The 25,020-nt window shown below is 40.5% G+C and overlaps 2 protein-coding genes across 4 annotated transcripts; both read right to left on the bottom strand.

Moving 5' to 3' along the window:
- Positions 1–942: 942 nt before the first annotated feature.
- Positions 943–19,245, bottom strand: abcg4a (ATP-binding cassette, sub-family G (WHITE), member 4a). 2 transcript variants are annotated; one of them, XM_044222921.1, is made up of 16 exons: positions 18,333–19,245; positions 18,149–18,233; positions 16,277–16,516; positions 10,982–11,099; positions 10,706–10,838; positions 10,565–10,615; positions 9,667–9,812; positions 9,437–9,560; positions 9,105–9,219; positions 8,869–9,008; positions 7,748–7,846; positions 7,449–7,617; positions 7,250–7,350; positions 7,008–7,166; positions 5,030–5,148; positions 943–4,870 (listed from the first exon to the last, which is right to left on the bottom strand). In XM_044222921.1, exons 1-16 carry the CDS (start codon positions 18,438–18,440, stop codon positions 4,645–4,647), a joined length of 2,133 nt encoding a protein of 710 aa, XP_044078856.1. In that variant the 5' UTR covers positions 18,441–19,245; the 3' UTR covers positions 943–4,644. The 2 variants fall into 2 exon arrangements, with proteins under 2 accessions (XP_044078856.1, XP_044078857.1); XM_044222922.1 differs by lacking the exons at positions 16,277–16,516; positions 18,149–18,233; positions 18,333–19,245 and adding an exon at positions 15,510–15,734.
- Positions 19,246–21,528: 2,283 nt separating this feature from the next.
- Positions 21,529–24,989, bottom strand: si:ch211-117m20.4 (CUB and sushi domain-containing protein 1). Of its 2 annotated transcripts, none has more exons than XM_044222931.1 (5): positions 24,289–24,989; positions 23,884–24,048; positions 23,567–23,734; positions 23,272–23,472; positions 21,529–23,101 (listed from the first exon to the last, which is right to left on the bottom strand). In XM_044222931.1, exons 1-5 carry the CDS (start codon positions 24,392–24,394, stop codon positions 23,088–23,090), a joined length of 654 nt encoding a protein of 217 aa, XP_044078866.1. In that variant the 5' UTR covers positions 24,395–24,989; the 3' UTR covers positions 21,529–23,087. The 2 variants fall into 2 exon arrangements, with proteins under 2 accessions (XP_044078866.1, XP_044078867.1); XM_044222932.1 differs by having other exon boundaries at positions 24,295–24,989.
- Between the last annotated feature and the right edge of the window lie 31 nt (positions 24,990–25,020).

Raw genomic sequence — 25,020 nt, 5'->3', positions numbered from 1 at the left:
TAATTTATTTTTCCATTTTTTTCTCACCTACTCTATATGCAACAATGAGTGTAGCACAGGGCCGAAGTCTGAAATCTAGTTTCCTAACCTGACCCAATCTAGCTACCTGTCTTTTTAGATCTTTCTCCTGTGAGAATGTAGAATACAGTAGCATGATTAGGCAATGAATGAATGAAAGTCTTCATTAAAGTCTCAGTGCCTTTTCTTTTGTCACCCGCTCCCAGCTTTTGTTGAGATGTGTTCAGTTATAATTAATATAAGTTATTACTAAACTGCTTCACCACTGAATGAGCCATTATGCACATTTGTGGAAGCACTTCATTTACTCTCATCATGCTGCATTGTGTTTGCCTGCAAATACTGCTCTCGCAATCATCAGGACAATGGCGCCTTTGGGCTGTAAAATGTATTTCAAAAAAAAGTGTAGAAGTCATGCTGATTTTTCTGATTCTTGCACCCGCCTTTCCATTTTTTAACATTTGACTCATTCTGTCATTAATAATATAGCTGACATCTGAACAAGCTAGTGGTATTTGCTTTCAATAAAGAGCTGTTTTCATATTTCATTTGAATATTGGGTTTTTCAGTAACCTCTGGTGGTTGTTGAAATGCCTCAAATGTAACTTTAAAGCTAAAACCAGTGTATCATGGCACATTTACATGAAGAATGAACAAAAAGTAGTTATGTTTAAAAACAAATGTAAATCCACACAACCACATCTGTGTCAAGCATTAACCCTTGAGAGACTTGTGTACTGGAATGTATGAACAAAATGTGCTCTTACTGTACTTGTAAGTGTGCGATATCTGATTGAGCAAACAACAAATAACCATGTAGATATTAACTTAATTAACTTAAATGGGGATTTGTGGCTAGGTATAAACCTCATAAGTAAATGTGAACAGTCAATATTTGAGCAAATCATCTCACTGAGTGAGGGCAAAGGTTATAAATGATCTTTATTATAATCCTTGGAACAGCGTTCAGTATACAGAACTTGCATTTTTTGAGTTGAGAAACCATACATTAAACTGTAAATGATAAACAAATTAAATCAGACAAAAATAACAATCACAAAGAACAATCTTTGTTAAACAGCCTTCCATTCTATTACTAATTTTCACTCAATCATAGTTTTCTGTAGGGATAGCCTGCATAATATTACTTACCATGCATGATTGAGTGCACTAAAGTCAGGTGGCGTATTATGACAAACAGGTGAAATGATAAATAAAAGTGTCAAAGAGAGTGAAAAAACTTTTTGATTTGAGTATTCACTCATCCTGCACCATCACTTCCAGAATACTGCTTACACATGATTACATTTGTTTAACATTAAATGATTTAGTATCTCCACTGGAGCCAAATCATATCTGTCTGTAATGATCACTTTTCTGACCTGGAAGGGACAATGGAAAACAAATCTTAAAAAACATGACAATTTTGTCATGGATTGAAAATCCAGAAATCAGGAAAATCCAGTGGGTTTTCAGTTACTATTGTAATTGTGGACGTTTTTTCAGAGCACTTTCTTTGGTCAGATTTTTTGACATTTGACAACATAATCTCACTGAGAAGTGTGCCCACTATATTTCACATTTGGCAGCAGAGAAAGGATGATTTGTTTTCCTCTTCTTTGGTACCACAGGCTTTTAGACCTCAGGCTGAGACTTTGACTGGTTAACGACTTCAATACTGCTAATTATGCCTGCTTTGTTCCAGGGTTGGAGCTGTTTCTTTTCTGCAGTTAGATTTATTTATTTTTTTACCATACTAAGTCATACACGCAGGTCTGCTACCAACTCATGTTGTTTTTATATAATTTGGGGAAGGTTAAAACACATATCTGGTGTTTTGGTAGTAAAACTGGCTTTATGCAATATTTTTCCCATGCTACACATTTTCCTGCTCTAACTTGAGATCCAATTATCTTGATGGGGTCTGACAATAAAATGGCAACATCTGCCCAGTGGCTTTACCTTGTCCAGCACCCATCTACAGTACATTTTACTATTATTATTCTGCTTCTGTCCCTCTAATTGAATCCTTAAGAGGGTCATCCGTTAAACATGTCCACCAGATTAGCCTATGTTACTGAACAGAAGCAACAAAAACACAACTAAAATGAAAAAAACAGATTGCAGCGTCACATTTTCCATTCATGAAATTGGTCTCATAGAGTTAAAATACCTTTGGATGCTTATTGCATGTAGTAAAACTGGTAGGAACAAAAGGACTCAAATCAAGTTCTTAATATAAAACATATAAACTGACTGATGCCACAGCAGTGGAGGTATAACAATTAAACATCACAATGTTGACTATTGCTATTTATGACAGAATCCAAACCTCCATCAGTGATTACTGATCGCTCTCTGATCCAGTTAGTGCCTAAAGAGACTGCCAATCTCTTTAGCTACATAATGATACGTTTGGCTGACTGTTGTTTATCATCCAGCACATTTCACACTCTAATATGTTACCTTCTCACTGCTGATTCTTTCTTTTTTTATCTACACCAATGACGCACTCAATTCCAGATATTCTAAAAATGTTCAGCAGGAAGCAGAGGATTTGCATCTCCTCAAACATGGCAAGATACATACATTTGAATGAGGAAATAAAATCATTATGCTATACTCTGAAATTTAATATTTCATAAATTTCATTCCTAAAGTGAACATGCAACATTCAGTTGCTGTTTTCCCATTATACTTTCAAGCAGCACTCATCACATAGATATATATGAAAATAAAATTAAATACAAATAAATAAAAAAGAATAAACATACATTGAAAAGTGCAAATGTACATTAGTTTACAGCATGACATATTCACTGTACAATCATTGATTATATACGTTATTTTATGCATTATAATAAGGATTACTAAGTAGGATAGTTTGAGTAAGAAATATTTCATAGCAAGTCTATTGGAAAATATTTGCATTGCCCTGTGACAAGGAGAGGCTCTTCTAAACATTGCCAAGGGTGAATGCGTGTGTTTGCTTGTGTGTGTGTGTGTGTGTCTGTGTGCATATGTACCTGTGTGTGTGCGTGAGAACCAGCATGTACACTGACATAAGGTGTATGTGCAAACAATGAAGCAAAATAAACTCAAATCATTCTAGTTCAGAGGCGCAGACACTGCCCAGCCAGCATTTCAAGTATCTAGCATTGCTTTGGACAACACACATCTGTCAGACATCAGCAAAGCAGAGATAAAGAGAAGCAGAGAAAAAAGGATATTTCCTTTTGTAGCTGAGGGAGGAGGTCAAAGAGTCATACAACGAGTGGAAACAAGCAGTTCAAAGAATTGTGTCAAAAGAGCGACACCGTTTAGACAAACATCACTTTTTTTAATCATAGAATAGGCTATTGCACTTCACCTTAAACATTCTCTCGTTGCATCCAATGGGATTAAGACAGCCCTCCGAATCAGGCTGGAAACAGCATTCATGCTTGCTTTCACATTTTGCTCCCAGTTCACTGACTGCTTCCTTGGCTTATGGCAGAAACAAACGTGTATAATAAGGAGCAAGTAAGGAATCATAGGCCAGGTTGCAGGGTGATTCCATATCAGTCTTTGTTTAAGACTGACTTTTTTTTACAAACATTTCATCCATGTCTAAACATTCTACCACCATTAAAGGTAGGGCAGAAGGAAAATGATCCATACTGGAGATGGAAAGCGAGGAAAGTCATCCACTGGCAGTCGATTTGTTAAGGTCGTATTCCATAAAGAAAAGCCATCATGTTCAGCGTCTTGGTAAGGATACACGATGAGATGATCCTACAGGAGAGCGAGAAGCTACACAAAACATTTCTGGCACTGAAAGTTTCCACTTTTCCTGATGGCAATACGAGGATATCCATCTTGAAATCTTGTTCCTTGATGGGTGCTGTCCAATTACGTATCAATTAACAGGATTCTGATGTGGACCTTGTATTTTTAGGCATTGGATTGAGAAGCTACAAGTTAGTGAGCACTCCTGCACCAAGATGGGCACTATGGGTCCCCATAAACCCAGAGGCTTGAGCTCATGATTCATGTGGCACTTACTTGGAGTGACCAAATATGTACGAATCCAAATTTCTCAGTTTAAAGAAACATGCTTTGCGTTACTTTGTTGGATATTCTGTTTATGAATGGTGCAGATACACAATATTTCTGGAAGGTAATGGTGATCTGAAAAATACTATTAACTGGAGGACAACTAATAATGGGGTGGGGGGGGTTAAACTACACTCCACGGTCTAAACTGTCCCTTTTCTTGAATAACAAACCATTTCAAAGATAATATACTGTACAGTTTGGGTAATGGTGCAGCACAACGTTCTTTTTTTTTTTAAAGAATTTTTTTTTAACCTTAGATAGGAACAGCTGAAGAGAGACAGGATGACATGCAGCAAAGGGCCCCGGGCTGGAATTGAACCTGAGCTGCTGCGGTAAGGACTCAGTCTTTGTACATGGTGCGTGCGCTCTACCAGGTGAGCTACTGGGGCACCCGCAACACAACTTTGTGATGATTTTATGTGCTGAACTTGTGTATGTCTTTGTACATGTATGTGAACTAGAGACAGAGAAAGAGAGACTATATGTTTGCTTACTATCTCACACCATCAGTGGTTGCCTCTGGGCGTCCTAACGCTCTGACTTGACTTTGTAGCGCAGAACCAGGTATGTAGCCAACCTGAGGACCAGGAAGAAAACCCCCAGCACCATGAAGTCCACGTAGAGCTTTGCATCCTCCACATCCAGCAGCTGTAGGACCTCCTCTGGCTTTTGGAACTTACACACTACACCCGGACACTCCAGCTCCGACCGGTTCATCCCATAGATAGAGAGTATCACCCCCTCAAAGCCGTACCTGAAAGCAGACATTTTTGACAAAACCTCATAAACCCAGGCTCATTTTAAGAGAATCATTTCAGATGAGAGAAAGCCTGACCACAAAGACTGTTCAACCACTAAAGATAGTGGTTGAACTCTCTAAGAAATTTGAACTGCATAAAGTAGCTGACAGTACCTGACATAAGAAACATAAGAGCTCCACTGTAGGTATTTGGGAATGGTGTCAAAATTGACGAAGAAGCCAGAGAAGAGGAGCACAGGTATGGCTGTGACTGGACCCACAAAGGTTGCCACCTGTGGAACAAATGAGCAGTATACAATAAAAAAAACTGGCTCAGTGAAGTATCTTGTAAGCAGATACTTAAAAGAGTACTGCACCAATTTAGCATTGCACTTCTATAACTTTGTTGATGGACAGTTTAAGAAAAAGGAGCAAAATCGATGCAGCAGAACCAGAGATATCGTCTTCTTTTATTCCATGCATTCTTCTTTCTGGCGCCTACATTACCCACAATGCAACTCAACCACCGACGGTTCAGCCAAAGATTTGGGTTTGTTATGCTAGTAGCAGCTAGCTAGTACCCTCTCAAGCGGAGATGAGGAGCGGGCTACTGAGGTCTGGTAACCTATTTTCTTTATAACTCCACACCAGTGTTGGGCAAGTTACCTGAAAACTGTAATCAATCACTCATTACACATTACTCATTGAAAAAGTAATTACAGTATTTTTACTCAGCAGCAACAGTAATGCATTACATTACTCGTTCTCCTCTTTTGGTAGGGGCTAACTTCCTCCGTCCACCTCAAGCTCCTGTGCCAAGCTAGCACGTCCCAGACCAGTCTGTCCACTGAACACACAGAGAGACCAAACTGACATCAATGCTCCATTCAACTCAAGACAGCTAACAAGCCGACCCCCAAATGTCAAAGTAACGAAGCGTTCCTGGGATTAGTAACTGTAATGTAATTACTGAATTTCAAATTGTAATCCCACATTACTAAGTAATCCGTTACTGCCCAACACTGCTCCACACCCCCAGATGTTTTTCATTTTCAAACTTCAAGCTCCCTCTGGAGCCACAAAACACTTTTTTCAACTATTTTCGCATATGCAGTAGTACTCCACAACACCTGGAAACAGACTTTGATGTGTGAAATCGGTGCGGTTCCCCCTTTAAAGATCCCCTCCAGACATGTTTTAAGGCATGTAGAAAAACTGCTTTGAATAATAATTTGTGTCTGGTATAGTTTTTCCCAACAATTCTTAAAATTACATCCACTCCCTCTCCCTCACTAAAAAATCCACAATCTATGAAAATGCAAATATTTCTATATCATAAGTTTAAAGGCAAAATAAGTAGGATTTTCCTAAAAAACAAAATAATGTATAGACTCAAAATAATCAAAAATAATCCCTCTCAATCATCACTTATGACCCACTAGAAGTTTGTGGCGGTGTCTGTAACTGCAGAGATCCTTTCCTCTGCCTGTATTTTCTTAGTTTCTTATTAGTTTGCTGTGTTCGGGACGTTTCTGGGCGTCAGCCTTTGGTCAATGGTGTGTAGCCCCCAGCGCACAGGCTGTGAGGTTGGGACTCGTAATGTAGCGAACAGCTTATATGTCTTTCTCTCCATCCCTCTCTTCTGCTATCTGTCTGTGTCATGGATGTGTCTCCAGCATTGGCACAGTGCTAAAACGAAGTGTGGAGATAGGTCTGGCTATGCGAGACTCTCTCGCTCTGAGCTGGGGAGGAGGGGCCAACTTTAAATATTGTGTTTACAGACAGATCGGACAAATCCTACTTATTCTGCCTTTAACTACTGCACACAAGATGTCTCCTACTTCACTGAAAAGCCCATTCTCTGTGCACGTGCACTGGTGGTTTCAAGTTTCCTCATCACACTTGTATAACTTGCATACTGGACCCATGATTCCCAGTTGTGATGTCACAAAATCCTGTTCATACGAACACATCTTAAACTCAGATTTAAGATCAACACGCCGAAACTTTCCCTCTTTAGCAGATATATGTGAAAACAGCCTTCTAGTGTCAAACTCTGCACATAAATCATTCTGCACAGTGAAGCTCAAACATCCAAGTGAAGTGAACACATTTTCACTTGAGGGACGTTAAGGTATGCAGGCTTACTTACCTGCAGAGATGTGGATGCAGCACCTATAAGCAAACCCAGGGATTGGGCTACCAGGGCCGTGGATGTGGACAAGGCCATAAAGAGCAGGTAGCGACTCGCCTCTGGTGGCTGTTCAGTCATCCAGTACACGATACTACAGTACATGATTGGACAAAGCACCTGTAAAAGAGATTTTAGTGTCGCTAATTTGAAATATACTATATGCATGTCTAAACCATTGTGTCCAATCATTTGAACGTTACCTGGAACGGTACATCAGCCATGGTTTTGGCCAAGTAATAGGCCTTCAAGCTGTACCAATAGTTGAGATATTCCCTTATAAACACGGCCATCTCCAGAGGAACTGTGGAACAACAGCAGCGTAAAATACTTTCCACTTCAACCAGAAAAACAACATGGCAAATCAATGTTTCCAATCTCTTGCTAGACTTAGCATCTTACAGGTTAGGACGGTGGGCATCAGGGCAGCAAACATGAGGAACAACATGGAGAAAAAGAGAAAGCCAGTGTTGTTGAAGACCTTGCTGGCATCATTTCCAATTTTGAGATAAAGCAGGCCAATCAGCACTCCAACACACAGATGGGACATCACCCTGAGGTGGGTCAGCACCTTGAAAGCACACAAACATCAAAACAACTCAAAAGCCCTTAATTGATACCAATAATCAAATTTACATAATAGGTTTTGTCTGTCGTAGTCTGAGTTTGAGCAGGAATAGCTCATAGAAAAATAATTTTACCGTGTCCCTGCATATCGTAATGAAGGTTCTTTTGAAGAGAATGCAGAACTGTGTGAATGTGCTGGTGGCAAAGCTATGTTTCTCAAGAGTTCCTGTGTCCTGTAGAGAAAGACAGTGAGAACGAGGAGGAAGTTATGTAATACACACAGATACCAGACAACCATTAGCAAAAAAGAGAAATCATACTTAAGTCATATTGTGAATAAATCTTTAACTGGTCTGTCTGTTTGATTAGAACATTGTGTTTTGTGTATAACTTGCAAGTGTATAATATATCATGTAAGAAACATGCATTGAGTTTATGATTCAAATTGTCCCTGACTGATGCTGACGAGACTTTGTCTTAACAATGTTATAATGCCAGTATAGACATACATTTTGTCTCTCAATGAATTAAAACCTCCAAACACAGAATGCACACTGTGTCTGCCCCACACTCTAGGTGATGAATGATGGCAGATATTTTGAGTGGAAGTGGAAGGTCACATAATAATATCTTAAATCATGCAATCAAAGAAGATTAAAGTTAAGAGGCAATAGCCAGAAAATGAAGATATAGACATACTGTATATAAGAATACAAAACACCATCATCTCTGTTAAAAGTTACTGGCTGATGCCTACACAGAAAAAAATGAAACGTGAAAAAATTGCAACAGAGAAAATCAATAAACTGATAGAAATGTTTAAAGGAGTAGAAAGGCAAAACTGCACCATGTAGGAGTAATGGTATAATAGAGAGCTCTGGGTGGTTTACATATACAGTTTCAGCATTTAGCTGATGCTCTTATCAAAAGTGACTTATGAGGCTGAGGAAGAGAAAGTGAGAGGAAGCTAAGAGAGTCTGAGGAGACACCTATTACCTTTATTTTTCATATAAATGAGTAGATCACTTATTGTTTAATGAATGCAGTTAATCCATCAGAAACCACTGAAGGAAGCTAATGAAATCTGATGCAATGTCCTGTCATTGAACAATTCTTTGAGATTAGTAGATGGACATTTTCAATGTTCTGTGGTTGTAGTTTTTTTTTTTTAATTATTGCATGATATGAGGCGATGAAGTCTGTAAATGTAAGACATATAGGTGTGGTGCTAGGCGATGGGGCTGGTATCACTCACACTGTGACATTGAGCGGGACAGGAAGAGTCACTTTTGTCTCTGGAGTTCTTCTTCCCCTCCTCGGAGCACAGTCCACCTTGGACAGCCTCAAACAGCACTGGATTCAGATCCCCATACTCCCCTGACGCCACCTCAATGACTTGGGACAGAGAGGATAAGCTAGTGAGAACAAAAAAACTGACAAACACAGACACACACATACATTCACTTGTACTCAAGGAGTTGCTTGACTTACTGAAATCAGCAGGATTGTGATATGTTGGGCAGTGGAGGCCCAGGTTCTTCAGATACGGGATGAGATAAGGGACTGTGCCCTTGTATATGCACTGACCCTGACTGAGGATGTACAGCTGGTGGAGGAACACAGGTAGAGAGTAATCAACATAGTTTCCAACACACTCACTCTCTGAATAATATATGAACTGAAGAAACAACAGGCCTGGGTATCGACGGCTGCGCTGCTTGTCAGCTGGATAAAATGATGATCATGCTAACTTGTAGTCCCCTGGTCCAAGCAGCAGCAAATGGAAGGCTAGATGTGTCCAGCACTATAAGCACTCAAGTTACCTTATCAAACATCTCAAAGAGCTTGGCACTGGGCTGATGAATGGTGCAGATGATTGTCCGTCCACCCTGAGCCAGAGACTTCATGAGGGAAACAACCTGGAAGCAGGACGCGCTGTCCAGACCACTGGGATGGGACACAAGATGAGACCGAAAACCAGAGACAGATACACTATTTAATCTGGATTTATGTTGAGATTACGCAGATTCATTCTAGGTGGGTAATATCCTACCTGGTGGGCTCATCAAAGAACATGACAGGAGGATTGTTGACCAGCTCGAGGGCAATGGCCAGTCTTTTACGCTGGCCCCCAGAGAGAGAGTTGGTGCGTGTATGAGCACAGTCCAGAAGACCCAGAGCAGTCAGGATCTCATCCACCTTAGACACAAACAAAGATGAATGTGGATACATGATGACACACATAACTGACAATAGGGGTGGGCGATATAGATAAAATCTTCTATCATATATGTGACCTATCATTATATTGATATACGTTGTGATGTAGAACACTTTGGACCTGGCTGCAGACAAGATGGTGGACCGCAATTATTATCCATATACAGGACGCCATGTGACATCAACGGCCGAAGTGTTCTGTTTTTTTACTTTTGCTAGTGTCTGCTTTCTTCGTGGCTGCAAGTGGAGTGAGAGGCAATATTTAAAACTTTTATTAATTGAAACTAGGTTTTAAAACTGTCGTTTTGTTCATTTCTGTGAATGAAAACTACAAAATTCTCCGATGAATTTTGTGGTTTGCGGCCGCCATCTTGTCTGCAGCCAGCTTCTCTTGGTGAAGGTGGGAGGAAATGACGGTTATGTCATCTTTAAAATGTTATCTATAAAATAGCCAGATGGAATCCAGTGAATTCCTGAAAAGGCAGGGCACATTATTATATTGAATCAAAAATCCTGTAAATCCAATATTACCATAAAGCAGTCCTGCTCAATAATATGCAACATTATCCACAATGACCTAATACAATCAAAGATATTCAAAGGATAGCTACTTTTGTATAAATAGAATGGAAATCTCTGAGGTGAGACAAATTTCTACTGTCTTACCCATCCCTAGCTGAGAAATAATTCTGTACATATAATTGTAATGCAATCAATACATTCAGACTTACAAGTTCTTTTTTGACCTGCATGCTCTCATTCAGTTTCAGATTGGCAGAAACCTGAAAGACAGACAGAAGTCAGAACTTTATTATTGAACATTAGGATTTAATGAGGTGTTTTTTGTGTGTGTTTGTTTTAGATGACCTCACCATCATGGCCTCCCTCACAGTGAGGTGTGGCAGCAGCATGTCATCCTGCATGATGTAGCAGGACATCTTCCTGAAGGTCCTCAGGTCCCTTGGCCGACCATTCACCAGGATTTGGCCCTTCATGCCCGTCTCCCTGTTTCCCAACAGAAAATAAAATGATATTGCAGCCATTTTCCAAGCACTAAATGAAATCAAAAGTATGATCTTATACAAGTACGTAAGAGAATGTAAGCTGTTTAGGAAACTGCACAAACCCCACACAATTCCACATCTCACCTGTAACCCGCCAGAATATTCATCAGAGTGGATTTCCCGGCTCCAGAAGGCCCCATGATGCCAATCAGCTCTCTGCTATTGAATCTTCCTGACAGACACTTGAGGAGGGCTTTGTAACCTGACAAAGAGTGAAAAAAGCTGTTTTTAACTGTGCTGTAATTGGTCTGAAATTGTTTTTATCAATCATTCTCAGACATTTTACTCCAAAGATACATGTATCATTTTATGTTACATATCACGAGATCTAAAACAATGAGCTTTCAATTTATTTGTTATATTTACTATTCTAGCCCATTTACATGACACATTTAGGTTACATTGTCTACAAAATATTTCTACAGTGTATTTTGAACATCCACCAGTAATAACATTCAGTAACAGTAATCTTTCATTTTCATGGCACCAAGGAATGTCAAGCAGACAGAGGGAGGACATAACTGGCAGAAGAATAGTAAAAAGCAAAGTGAGTAAAGATGAAAAAATATAAGCACAAAACCAAAATAGCAAGTGTAAAAAATTAGGTTTTAAGAGCTAATTTGCAAGATTCAACACAAATTAATTTGACTGATGCTTATCTGACAAAAGATGGTTAAAGTAAGCTTAAAACATTGTAGAAAAAGCCGGAATATAAAAGCCAGATAGGGACTGATGTGTGCTCTTAACAAGAATAACAACGGAAAATATCTGCTGACAAAATTATTTTACATTCTGTATTCACTTTGCCTTTACCCTGCGGTAATTCTTATCATGGTCCATCTGCTTGGTAAATTAAAAGCCTGCTCACCTTTATAACACCTTTATAAAACCCTGACAGTGAGAAAGTGAACCAGGTGGAACAGTGTTTCTGGTTCACTCTACTGGCCTGTTTCTGTTGGAACTTACTGAGCCGTGTTGCAGAGTGAAACTTTTTCACTCTAAAGATTATCTTCATAGATAACGAGCCTAATTTAACACCAGCAGGGGAGGTCACGGGCTACTAAATCTGAATACCAGGAACCCTCAGGCAGAGCTAGTAGTGTTGTCGATCATAAGTGGTCAAGCAAATGTGTTGTCACATATCTAAACATTCTCCTTATTAGCAGGCTACACTGACTACAGCCACCATTTAAAAACATACTAGAAATGCTGGAAATGGGAAGTTAGACAGAAAAAGGTGTGCAGCTGTTATCAGTGTCTAGGGAACAGAAAGAATTCAAGGTGAAGTTGGCTGTGAAGAGTAAAAACCAGAAGAACAGAAGATTTCACAGTATTTTAGGAGAGCTGGGCATCAGGTGTGCAGCAAAAGAGTACAGAGGAAAAAAAAAACAATATTACAGAAAGATTTAGGAGCATGATGCCCTCAGTGGCGCCAACAGAAAAACCACAGGCATTACTTCCCTGCAGGGGTTTTAAATATGTTGTAGCGGTGTGGTCTGCTAATGAATATGGCTCAGGATTTTTCATGACGCATTTCCTAACCTTTGTGGTTCTTGAATCACAGTGGAAACAGTAAAGCAAAGAGTTTTAGAACTGACAGTTTAAAAAGGGCCGTAAGTATCCTGCCTTTTTGTCACCCCTGTCTCCCTCACCTCACCCATTTCTCCATTGTCTGCAGGGATGCTTCTTCCTGTCTCGAGCTGTGTAATTATGGTCTCAGTAGAGCTGCCAGCTCCCTTAAACCCTCACTCTATGAGTAAAGTAGCCTAATGGCAGTGCCCCCTCCTCCCTCGCAGTGTTATTACATCAGACAGCCTCCATTCAGACAGCAGAGCAGCCTGCTGTCAGTGAAGCAGCCCTGCTCTGGCATGTGGTGCATACTGATGATCTAACCCTGTGCTGTAGGTCGTGCATAATAATGGTCTTATCTGTGCGAAGGCTGCAGGCACATCCTGATCAGCCAGTCTCATGAGAGCCACAGAGTACGTAGCTCACCTCACTGTCCACTCCTGACAACACACAGACTTAACAGCATGTGACAGTATAGACTCAGAGATTCCAGTCTGCTCTCATAGGTAATTTCACAGTAATTGTTAGACAAATTGTTATGAGTCATAGTTGAGGTGGGGTCATCACAGGCCTTAAATCAGAGCCCAAGACACAAATGACTCAATTCTCACACCAGGAATATAATGTGTCCGTAAAGCAGAATGATCTGAAGAAAAGTAACTCTTTCCCCTCACACTTAATCAATGTTTGCTTCTTTACTACAATCGTATCTAAATTCTTAAAGGAGTTGTCATCACAAACTCTGGTGAAAAGGCTCTTTGATCAAATTTGCTAATATGCAATGAGAAGATGAGTACCTGTTTTTACATTTACACATGCCATATTTATCTTGTTTGAGTAACTATATACTAACATAAACAGCCAGGCAGTGGTCGCACTGTTGGATGAAAAAAAATTATTTCATCACAACAGTGTAATAACCTGTTTATATAAAATGCTGTAATGTGCACATGGTAGATAAAAGGTACGTTTAAAAGAGTACTCCACTGATTTAGCATTTTACTTCTATAACATTGTTGGATGTCATAGAAGTGTAATGAGATATTGTCTTTTTTATTCCATGCATTCTTCTTTCTTGTCAAAACCTGTCACTTCTATCTAACCCCACAACCCCAGATTTTTTTAAATTTTCAAACTTGTAGTCTTCAGCCCCACCTGACACTGACTTAAGTGATGTCACTTGAGGCTTTTTATTTTTTTAGACTTCACGCAGCTCCTTTTAGAGCCATGAAAGGCTTTATACAACTTTTTTCACATATGCAATAGTACTCCCCAAAACCTGTAAACAGACTTTGATGTGTAAAGTTGGGGCAGTTCCCCTTTAAGTTAAGATATGGTATTTAAACTACATATAACTGCATAGATAGCAAATGTGACTAATTATGGCAAATTGTAGGCAGCTTTAAAGAAAGACACAAGCCTTTCTAACTTCTGACATATTCAATTAATTTGTCCAAGCTGTGAAATTGTACACACAGGAAAATGAAAATGAAGGAATGAAAGAACCAAAATGAAGCATTAAAATCTGTCTGATGTCCTTAATCATTTCCTAATGGTCCACACCCTCACATCAGGACATTTAGTAGATAACATACTCAGACTCTGCATCAACTGCCACCATTCTTCATATATGACAAATACATAGTGCATCGCTTTGACTTCTGTCTGCTATGGTCTACAACATAACAGGCTAAATGAGCAAATACAAGACTGCTACACACAACTGTGAGCTGCATTTGCAGAATTTCATTTCAAATTGATTGTATTAAACCTAATCATACATTTTCATAACCATTCTGCAAGAAAATGTAAGTGATGAAGCAGCATGGATTACTTTGCATCACAGTCATAAATTTGAGTTATTATGTGCATGGTGTGGCATTTTAAAAGGAGCATGGTATCAGCAGCGCAGTGAATGTTAAGTAAAAGATGTGAGTATATCTGTAAGATGACCACACTCCTCTTCCTCCTAGCAAACTCAGATCATCAATGCAGGTGCAGAGACGCAGTTGCAGTAAATAACAAAACGCAGAGCTTAAATAACCTAAAGGCATGTAAACATTTTCCTGCTCTCCCTCCCTCTTCCTGTCCTTCCCCTTTCATAGCTGGGCCAGTGTTTCACCATTTAGGAGAATACCTCAACATGAAAGCAGGTCACAGCAGCTTCATCCTAACAGGGATAAATGGCTGCCCTGGCCAAGAAGAGCTTACGATAAGAAATGCAGACGGAGGGCAGCTCATATATCACCTAACCTTTCTGAACCCTTTTACAATTAAAGAAAAACCTCTAAATTTACTGCAGCATTTTCCTCTTGGTAATCTCTTCCTGTTCATCACAAACATTTTAAGGAATGACTCATAAGTAGTGTGTCAGTGACTCAAAGGCTAAAACACATTAAATTACAAATTATATCAAGGGTTCATCCTTTTTCCCCTCTCTCCTATCTACCAGCTGTATAATTGCCTATAATGCAGCAGAAATGACATAAAATGATGTGTTTTTTTCCAAGGAGAAATAATCACTGACTACAAAAGCACACAGCAGAACAACAGCATTAAGCGCTGTGTGATTACACCTGTTTTACAGCTTTGATCAGGCAGATAGGGACTGCAGAGAATCAGCTCTGAGCTTAGCTTGTTAAATTAGACACAAGCACCGACAGGCCCCTCAGAACGAACTACAGCATATGTCAAATATAAGCAACACACCAATTATAAAGTTAAGTGTGGCTTGTTATTGTATGAGTGGCAGAGGTGGAGATTGGAGAGACAGAAAGGGGTTATGAGGAGCAGGATGTATATGACGGGAGGTTCGGTGAGATTGGAAAGAGAGTAAAATGGCAGGCGAGCCTCTTTATGAAAGGCACCGCTTAATTAGGAAAAGCTGAGACACTTCCTGTTCACACATCATCAGTCTGATGAGCTGAGGCAGGCACTCTGAAGAAACAACACAAACAAAAGCAGAAACCACAGGTTGATTCTGATTAGACTACTAAAGGAAAAACATGAGCATCAGTGCACAAACAAAAGCTGCTTTGTTTACCACTGCTCAGGAGTCCCTCACTGTTCTTCCCCCTGCCATGATCCTCTTCATGAATACTCTCCATACATTGAGGTTTCACAACGGAACAGCAAACATTCCTCTGCCAGGCTTTTGTAATGCACATCAATATTAAACAAGACTGAAAATAGCACAAGGCAACCTGCAATGCATAATATAGGGCCGCTCCTAAGGATGTGGAGAATGTAAATAAAGGATTCCTCTGAAGTCCCCCATCCCCACCCTGCTAAATATACAGAACATAACAAGAGCAGCTGAACCCAACAGTTTGCAGAGGGTGGTTTAGTTGACAAGCAGAGGTGACCAAAGGTTGGAGGCTTATCATTAATAAGGGTGGTGAGTTTAAATGCTGTTCATATTTCAAGAGCAGATCAATCGTGGGCCTGACTCATCGTCAGACAACACAGGGAAAAGAGAGGCAAGCAGTGTGCCAACCTGCGAGTGTAAATGATTTACTATGTCTAAACTTTGCTGAGCGCAGCAAAGCTTATAGGCACGCTGCCTGCTACAACATGGTGGAAGTCTGCAAGTGTGTGTGTGTGTGTGTGTGTGTGAAGACAGGGCTGGGCTACATGTGTCAGAACAACAGAGCAAGGCATGAGAGACTAACACTGAGGAATTTTTTTTCTTAAACGTCAGAAAAGCTTTTAAATGCCTCCCTTGAAATTTCTGCACTCCAGATATTGATTGTCATGGGTGGTGCTTGCTTGCTCATCCATCATGGTTACTGTGAACTGAGCTTGCAGTACCTCTCCTCCTCCACCAGGGACCCTCGCGGATGGTGTGCGAGAGCTCATTGAATTCCAGGTCCACAGCAGAGCGGCGTGGGAGGTGGGAGAAGCGCTGAGCATCAGTGATGTGGTTCTCAACTTTCTTCAAGTGGATGAGCAGTGGCGCCTCCTGAGGTGCGCCGCCAGGGAGTTTGGTCTCCTCCATGGGGATGCTGACCGAGCCCTGCTCCAGTGTCCTCTCAGCCATGCTAAAAAAAGCTGCAAAGGACAGACATGTTAGTGTTTTAACTCCACTCTCCTGCTTCAAAAGAAGGTGCAAATCTGCCTCATATTGAAAAATTCTTTAAAGTAAATAATTTCTTCAGAGATCTGAAACTAGGCATTGGCCAATAAACATGACACACACGCCTCAGCAGATGTGTGGACACAAAGGTATGTTGTAGGAATGATTTTAGGATGACTGCAGACATTAGCTTAAAACTAGGTGCTGGACATGATTTGATTACAGTTAAATCTGTGGGATGGTTGAGGAGAATGAGTGTGAGGAGTCGGGATCTGGTTTCAGTCATGCAGCAAGCCCGCTTATACTGCTGATTCACATAAATGTCCTCCTACACTGAAGTGTCTGTTAAAGCATGTAGGGGCTGCTGATCCATTACCTTTCCAATAATCTGAAACTGAAACAACACATTGTTTCCTTAATATCAGCATACTGAAGATCACATTACTATTTCATTAATCAGGTATTACGTCAATAATTATTTAACAAAATAATACTGCAGTCCTAAATTAAAAAGAATTAAGAGGATTGTGTGAATGATTAAAATGAGTTTTCAAAAGTGACTCAAGTGGCCTACTTTAGATTAACAGTCTAGCTGTAAATAAAGAGCCATGTAATTATCAGTTCAAAGTTTATGGATGGTCATGTTTAAATGAGGAAAACTTATGGGATGTGTGTTTTATTGTAAATTAATTGTGTGCTGTTGCATAAGGAATAACAAAAGAACACGGCTAATATACAAAACCACCTGATTCTGTCCGGAAACAGTTGAAAAATGAACTATTTTATGCACATGCAGGCCTGAATTTGGCATAAATATCATCACTTCCCAAAGAACACCTTTAGGACTGCTGTAAATATTTTTGAGCCAATAAGTAAACAGCACATGGTGGCACGCAGATATACACGCATAAACAATGTCTGTTTGGGTCTAACTCTCCTAATCAAAACTCATATCATGTGTGAACACATAATCACTGTACAAACATCCATTGCTGCCATGCAATGCCATGCAGTCTTGTAATACCCTCCGGCTACTGTCTACTATCCATGACCTGCTGCATGTGCAGTAAAATATCCTGTGAAGAGGAACAGTGAAGACAACTGATCATGACTTCTATTGACCACCCTGCCATTAGTGAATTTCCATTAACAGCCTGCATATAAGCTCTATAAAACACTGACAGGCTTTAATGGCCTCTCAGTCAGATGAAGGCCTCCATGTTCTGTCATGTGCGGCCACAAAGCCAGGACACGTTTGCACACACAGCCATAGTAAAAGTCTCCTGAGGGGATGAAATATGGTTATTAAATGCATGTACATATCCTTGCAGTGGTGTGGTGATTCTGTGCTCTGCAATGACTTGTCAGTGTTGAGTGATGCTGCCAGCTCTACAAAAAGCACCTGTTAACAACAAACTGATGAAAACATGAGACACTATTTAGGCTGGAAAATGACAGAGCAGTGGGGAGAAGTGACCTTTTTAAATTTAGATGAGACATAAATGAGCCTGTTCTGAGGACACATATGCAGTAACTGTGGCTTCACCAGTCAGTGCTACTGTGTTGCATTGCACATGCACAGGCACCCACGCACGCATTGCACATACTTATTATTGTGTGTTGAAATGACCAGGTGAGCAGCTCAGCCCTGGTTCTCCTCTCTGGATGAGAGCAACAGTGCTCAGTTGATCCCTTCAGACAAAACAGAACAATCCGTCCTCATGAGAAGGTTGCCCAAACAGTCCGAGCTAAAAAAAAATTAAAAGAAAATAAAAAATACAAGATGCTCACTGTGCGCCACAGTCCAGGAAAAATCCGGATCGGTTGAGGGTCATTAAAGGACCGAGCTGTGTTCTCCTTATCAGTATCTCTCGGGGTGCGGTGCACATCGTCCCACATCCACTACAGCAACTCCTGAGATTAAAATCATGTCCGGCCTGAAACTATGACTGCATCCCAGAAAATCGTCAGGGGAACACGGTGCCTGTCATGCTTTTCCTCGGTAAGATTATTCCTTTCATCGAATCCATCCGTCCCGAACTCGCATCGAAATGCTCACACACATCCTCAGCAGTGGTGTTGATGACAATCTTCAGCCCGAGACATCTGGAATGAAACAATAACAGCCAAAACAGTGCTGCAGATGCTTCAGCAGCAGCAGCTCGATATAGCAGCAGCCGTTATCCTCTTACCGGTTAGTGCGTCTGTGTGGTACGCACGCCGGTCTGGGATGCAGGGCGTTGCTGGCAGGATGCTACCAGAGGGGGGGAAAAAATACTCTTTTGGTTTTAATTGTTTCTTCCTAAGCTTGTTTCTTCCTCATACTGACCCCGTGTTTTAAAATGAATAAAATCTCACAGAAAAAAAAGTAAATACAGAACATTTTGTGAAGGCACTATGCGCACAGTACAGTAGACACATTTAAGTCCCTGTAAAGACATTTTAAGGATATTGTGGTCATTTAAGGCCTGAGCTCTAGCCTAAAAGTTGGAATTGCTTCAAAGTTAATTAAATGTATTCTGATCAGATTGACCGCCACAGCCTGTTTCATTAAATTAGCCTCTCATATGCCAATTTAAACCTTTTAAGAATTTCATTTTCTATTCTGGGCGACTATCAGCTGCTGTCTCTGGGGAAATGAGAGAAATGGGAATAACCCAGTGAAATTAGGATAAAGCTCCTCTGTGAATAAGAGTTTGTTTTATTTCTCATCTTGCCACATAATACTGATACAGATAATGAATTTGGGCTCCACCGCTGTCATTGCACTGCTGTGGACAGTCAGTGTAAACATGCGGAAGGTTTCGGTGAGATTTTAGGCCCCGCTGTCTCTTTAAAAGCCGCACCTGCGCAGCTGCCTGGTGCTGATGCTGCAGTGCCCGGGTTATTTTCGGTAAAACAGCCGGGGTTACTCGCGTTCAAGCGGGCCCTACATGCCTTACATCACCCCTGAGAGGAAATCAAAACCATTTTTAGCCAATTGCACCTGCCTAATCAGACCAATTTAAAACGAGCTCTCGCATCGCCACATGAGCAATTTCAGCACAGCAACCCATCTCTCTCTCTCTGTGTGATTTGCCCCCTTATGGATGCTAATATTATCAACCAGGACCATATTCTTAGACACAGACACTGTAATGTAAACCTGAATCCATCACACTGATTGCAAAACTTAGGGGTTATATGAGTAGGTCTGTAAATCATCACAGGCTTGCACTGTGTTTTTCTAGTTATTTTTTCTTAACTCAGCCTTGGTCTGAAGGAGACAAGTGAGTATCCAAATTAAAGATGAATGCTTTCTTTTTAGGCTCCAGTAAATATGTTGCATGGCCATGTTGAAACTTGATTAATAAGACTGCTATAGGGACAGTGAGGTGCCACTTCAAAGGCCAAATCCTGATTACATAATGTACTCTTTCCCTTGAGGAAAGACACATGACCTTTCTTACATTCTCTGTAGAAAAGGCTTAAGATTGCATACATAAATGATCTAAAAACAACCAACCATTCTCATTCATGCCTTCTGAGAAACCACAAGGCAGATCATTAATCAACTAAATGATCATTAAGTCACTTTAGAGATAACAGTGTTTCTCTATTCATAAACCACACATTAACAGTGACCGACTGCCACATGTGTGAGATAAGAGCAAACACTCATGTTTAGTTTGAGTATGTGACTGTGAATATTTAAACTCAACAAAGACACAGGGTGGCTACAGGAGTAAAGGTATTCTAAGTGTGCTCACAAATGAGGGTTAGGCACACTATAAGTACTGAGCTGAAGTGTTATTAGTCATCTGAGGGAGAAGATCGAACAGGATGGCATCTGAAACAACCGCTCTCCTCTCTGTGGGCTTTCTTCTGTTGTTGACACAAGGAACTCTCACATCCAAGGGTGAATATTTAAGAAAATATAAAACTATAACCTTAAATGACTCAGTTTTGTGTGTGTGTGTATCATGCAAAGCATCACTATAGCTGAATATAACATGGCGTGCAGGTCCAGTGACTCTTCCTATCAGACTGTCTGTGGAGAATGACCTGTCTAACATGACTCCTGAGTCCTATTCCAGCTCTGTGGTGGAGGAAGGTGTCCTGCTGGGCGCTCTGAGGAGACTGCAGGAAACACAGCAGGACTTCAAGTAAGACCACATGACATCCCCTTTAATACCTCTGCATATCATCCTTTATTCTTAAAGGTGGCTCAGCTGTTTCTCCTACATATTTAAGCTGATGATGACCCATTTCTGCTCGTAAAGAACCTCCTGTAGATAGATGCCCTGACTCTCTGTGTATTGCCAGGTTCACAGTGAGGGAGCACCCAGACTTTGGTCCGTTTCTGGAGAGTGTGAATGGAGTAGCTGGAAATGAGCACGAGCAGACGTACTGGGAGATCCTGTCAGAAAGCTCAGGAGAATACAGCAGGCTGGATGTGGGTGAGTATCCTCCCCAGAGTTTCAATACAGCACATCTGAGGAAGACTTAATGAGCTGTAATGAGGCAGGAGAATTAGTTGTCCTTTCCCTTATTGCCTCAGGATGTCCTTTAGTGTGATCATTCTATTGTTTTTTATTTTATTGTTGTGACAATATAACTCACAGGTGTGTTTTCTGCTGCTCATGAGCAGGCGGTGCTAGTACATAATTAAAGTCAGTGGTTTTCAGAGTACTTCTTTGGTTTTTGGAGTAAAGAGGATATATTAATAGTTTCTCATTATCTTCTATTTGCTATTACTACAAGAACACCATGTCAACTGAGCAGGACAACTGAGCACTGTGTATCTCTTAGAACCTGTGTTTATATATGAACTACAACGTCAGAGTTTCTGAACCAAACTTTGTACATGTCCCTTTTCACAGGAATTGGCTGCTACAGACCTAAAGCAAATGAACACATCATCCTCAGGTTCAGCACCTGGTCCCAACAGTGATGAAGGAGCCGAGGCGTTTAGCAGCAACTCCTCAAGATCAGATGTTGAAGAGAATCAAACTTTTTTATTTTTTATTTTTCCATTTATGGCTGTATCTGGATTATCAAGTTCCTGTAAAGTGCACAGTGGTGCTAAATGTTGTGACCTGATGCCTGAGAATTAGCAAAACAGCATCATCTAGTGGCTTTCAGAAGCAACGTCATTTATCAAATCAAAGCTTGTGAGTCAGTGCATCAAATTTTACAAACTCCACCCAACTGACTTGCAAAATATAGTGGCACTGATTGAAAAATGACATTTATTTACATTTTGTGAATGTTTGGCCAGCCTTGTGTCATCTTTAAGTTAGTTATAATTAAAAATACATGGAGTATCAGGAATGAAAACAACTATTTTGAAGACAGACAATATTAGAAGAAATTAAGTGTACTGTTTGAGTGCAGGAAGGTTGAATAACACTAGAAAGTGAAATGCATACAACTGTTATGAGTTGCATAATTTTTCAGCTCATGACAACTTAATAGTCCGTTTAAGGAAACTGCAGATTCAGGCTTTGCATTTCTGTTTTCAACTGTTAAAATTTCCAGAGATGCCTCACACTGCCACTAATCAACAAGGTGCTGGATTCAAAACATAAGCTGTGACCAAAAGCATAGAAAATGAACTGGGTGTTTGCACTGGAGATTAGCGTGTTGGTGCTTTGACTGCAGATGGGGAGAAAAGTTTTTCTTTTTATTCCTTTGAAATGCACCAGACATCATGTCACATTTATACAGTCCATCTATGTAAAAATAAAGATTTGATTTTGCAACAAAAATAGATATTTTGTGCTATTTTTCACAATAAATAATTAAATTATTAAAAAGCATATATACTCTACTACCTAAAAAAACAATTTGCTTATGAGATCTAAAACACCCTTTCAGTTAACTGTGACCCCTGAGCTCCCTGACCAAAGCTCCTCCCTTTGTAACAAGATTAAAGTCAGAAAAGATCAGGACAGATGGACAGAGAGGAGGAGATCTTCCTGATAGGTGGAATCTGTGACATGAAATTATAGCACCAAGTTAATTCTACCAACCGGAGAAATGCTGTCTGGGCTACCAAATACTATCCTGTGAACAATAATTTGCCTCCCCAAAATGAGCTTCTTATTAAAAACAGACCTCACCACCTGGCACTTCAGCTACAACTTTTTATTTGAAGTATTTCAAATTATTATTTGACCCAAGTCTGACATGGAGTAAAATTCCCTTCACTCATCTTTTTTGACCCTGTCGCCACCTTACATCACACATATTGACTGGACTTTGCAGTTCTGCTTTGCTTATAATTCACCACCGACTCAGATGGATTTAAACCTCAGGCACTGATATCTTCTTGTCATAGCGTAAAATCCTATATATAGAAACCAAGGAGACACTGTTGGCTTCAGTGTGCCAGAGAGATTAAATTAATGTCTTAAAACATCCAGATTTTGGTTCACTGATTTGTCAACACAATTGGATAAAGCCGCAAAAACAGTGTGTGGCTCTGCGGTGCACAAGCTGTTTGTGTATTTCCTCTTCATCTGATGTCTCACTGTATGGTCAACATAGTGTTTTCTCCATCTTTTAGCCTGTAGATGCTAAAAATAAAAAGACAAAAGTGTTCTTTGCATGGAATTCCTCAAAGAAAGACGACAAATGCATGTTTAAAGCAATAATTAACCACATTTGTATTTGCACTAAGACAACATTGCAACATGCTCTCAAGTCCATCATTTATGCTTGACAGTGTGTTGGGAAAGCTACTCACCACATGATAAAGCGCAGTCACAAATGCAAGGGACACACTGTGCAAAGAACCGCTTCCAGCCAGTCTCCTTCTTCTTGCAGTTGTCTATCCGGGTGCAGCCTTGTTTGGGTGGGCCGAAGTAGCTCTTATATGCGCAGGTGGAGTTGCACGTCCCATTTAGTTCCCTCTCACTGATTTCAATGCGTCCCCGCGGACACATTCCTAAAAGACAGGTAGAGAGAAAATCACATGATGAGCTAAAAGGTTCATAAGGGATCATAAAATCTTTGTGTCATTGTGGTCAGTGTTTACTCACGGAAACAGGTAGGTTTCGGGGTCCAGAGGCCATTAGGCTGGCAAGATCTGGTTGGGCTTCCCACCAGCATGAAGCCAGAGCGACAGGCGTACCTCACCACAGAGCCCACCCACCAGTCGTTACCATACACTACACCATTATAGTCCACATCTGGCCTCCCACAGTTCACTGCCATACAAAGCAAAGGAAATGCAAAGGCAAAGCCTGACACAAAGCTCCATAACAGGTTGATCAGACAAAGAGACTTGAGTTTTTCTGTGTTTAAGGGGTTCTAACTAATGTCAACAGACTGCAAGCTGTTGTTGTGGTAGTCTTACCTCTGCACAGGGACTTGTAGCCGAACCAGCAGCAGCTCGAGTCTCCACAGCGATCTCTCCTCAGCTCCTGGTGCTGCGCCTTACAGCCTCCTAAACAAAGGGGCGCTGACCCCGACCAATAGATCTCATCTATGAAGTCTGGTTGGGGAATCCATTCTGTCTCACCTAAAGTAGATACATTTTGTTAGCTTTTTCATACACCAGAACTGGACAAGTCACAAATATCCGTATAATAAATAAAAAACCTCAAACTGGAAATATTTTCAGGCTTCAAGGCCAAGATTAAGAACGATATTATTGTTGTTATATAGGGATCCAGTTCCTACAGTGCGATTACCCCTGTCCCATGACTTTGAGACCAGAACATGATTGAAAAATAACATTATACTGACATTATAGTCTTACCACTACCTTCCACCTCTCCAATCCATCCAGGAAACTGAGAAATGGCTCTTTGGAAAGACCCAAGGAACACCACCAGCAGCAGTGGATATAACCTCATGGTGCCCATCTTCTGATGCAATCAGTTTCCGTGAAAAACTGCAGATGGATCTGGAAACTAAGTCATATTGCTGTCCAGCAACATTTTGTACATCATCATACTTGCAAAGTCAACAGACATTAGAAGATGTCCCAGTTGACTGCAGGAGGAAGACGCAGAGAGCAGTAACACTTAAACTAAGCTGTGCTGCCTAATCTTCTGCACACAGCTAATGCCACTACGTACTGTATGTCACGCTGTGCCTGGATACACTGCTTTGGCAAAGATTTGTCATGATTTAAGTCACCTGATCACCAGAGCTTTTTATAAGATCAAAGCAAACGGGGGTTGAGAAAATCACATAGTCCTGTCAAGTGTAGGGTTTTTGGTGTCTAAATATTTACCTGCCAAAAGCACTGATATTGATTGTGTGTACCTGACAGTAGTAGAATAAAAAAAAAGAAGTTTGTTTGTATATATTATTTTAATAACATGTCCATTCTAGTAGAGCCCGATAGTCATAAAACAGAGCTGCAGTAGAGCAATTATATTCAGCAGGGGGCGCCATAATGGACGCACAGATGATGGGGATACCATTGATGCAGTGACCTGTAAATCATATGAAATAAACTAGAACGATGCATATTCCTCTCTTA

This window comes from Siniperca chuatsi, linkage group LG14, assembly GCF_020085105.1.
Source record: "Siniperca chuatsi isolate FFG_IHB_CAS linkage group LG14, ASM2008510v1, whole genome shotgun sequence".
NCBI lineage: Eukaryota > Metazoa > Chordata > Actinopteri > Centrarchiformes > Sinipercidae > Siniperca > Siniperca chuatsi.
The sequence above is the reverse complement of the archived record's forward strand: the minus strand, read 5'-3'. Positions and strand labels throughout refer to the sequence as shown.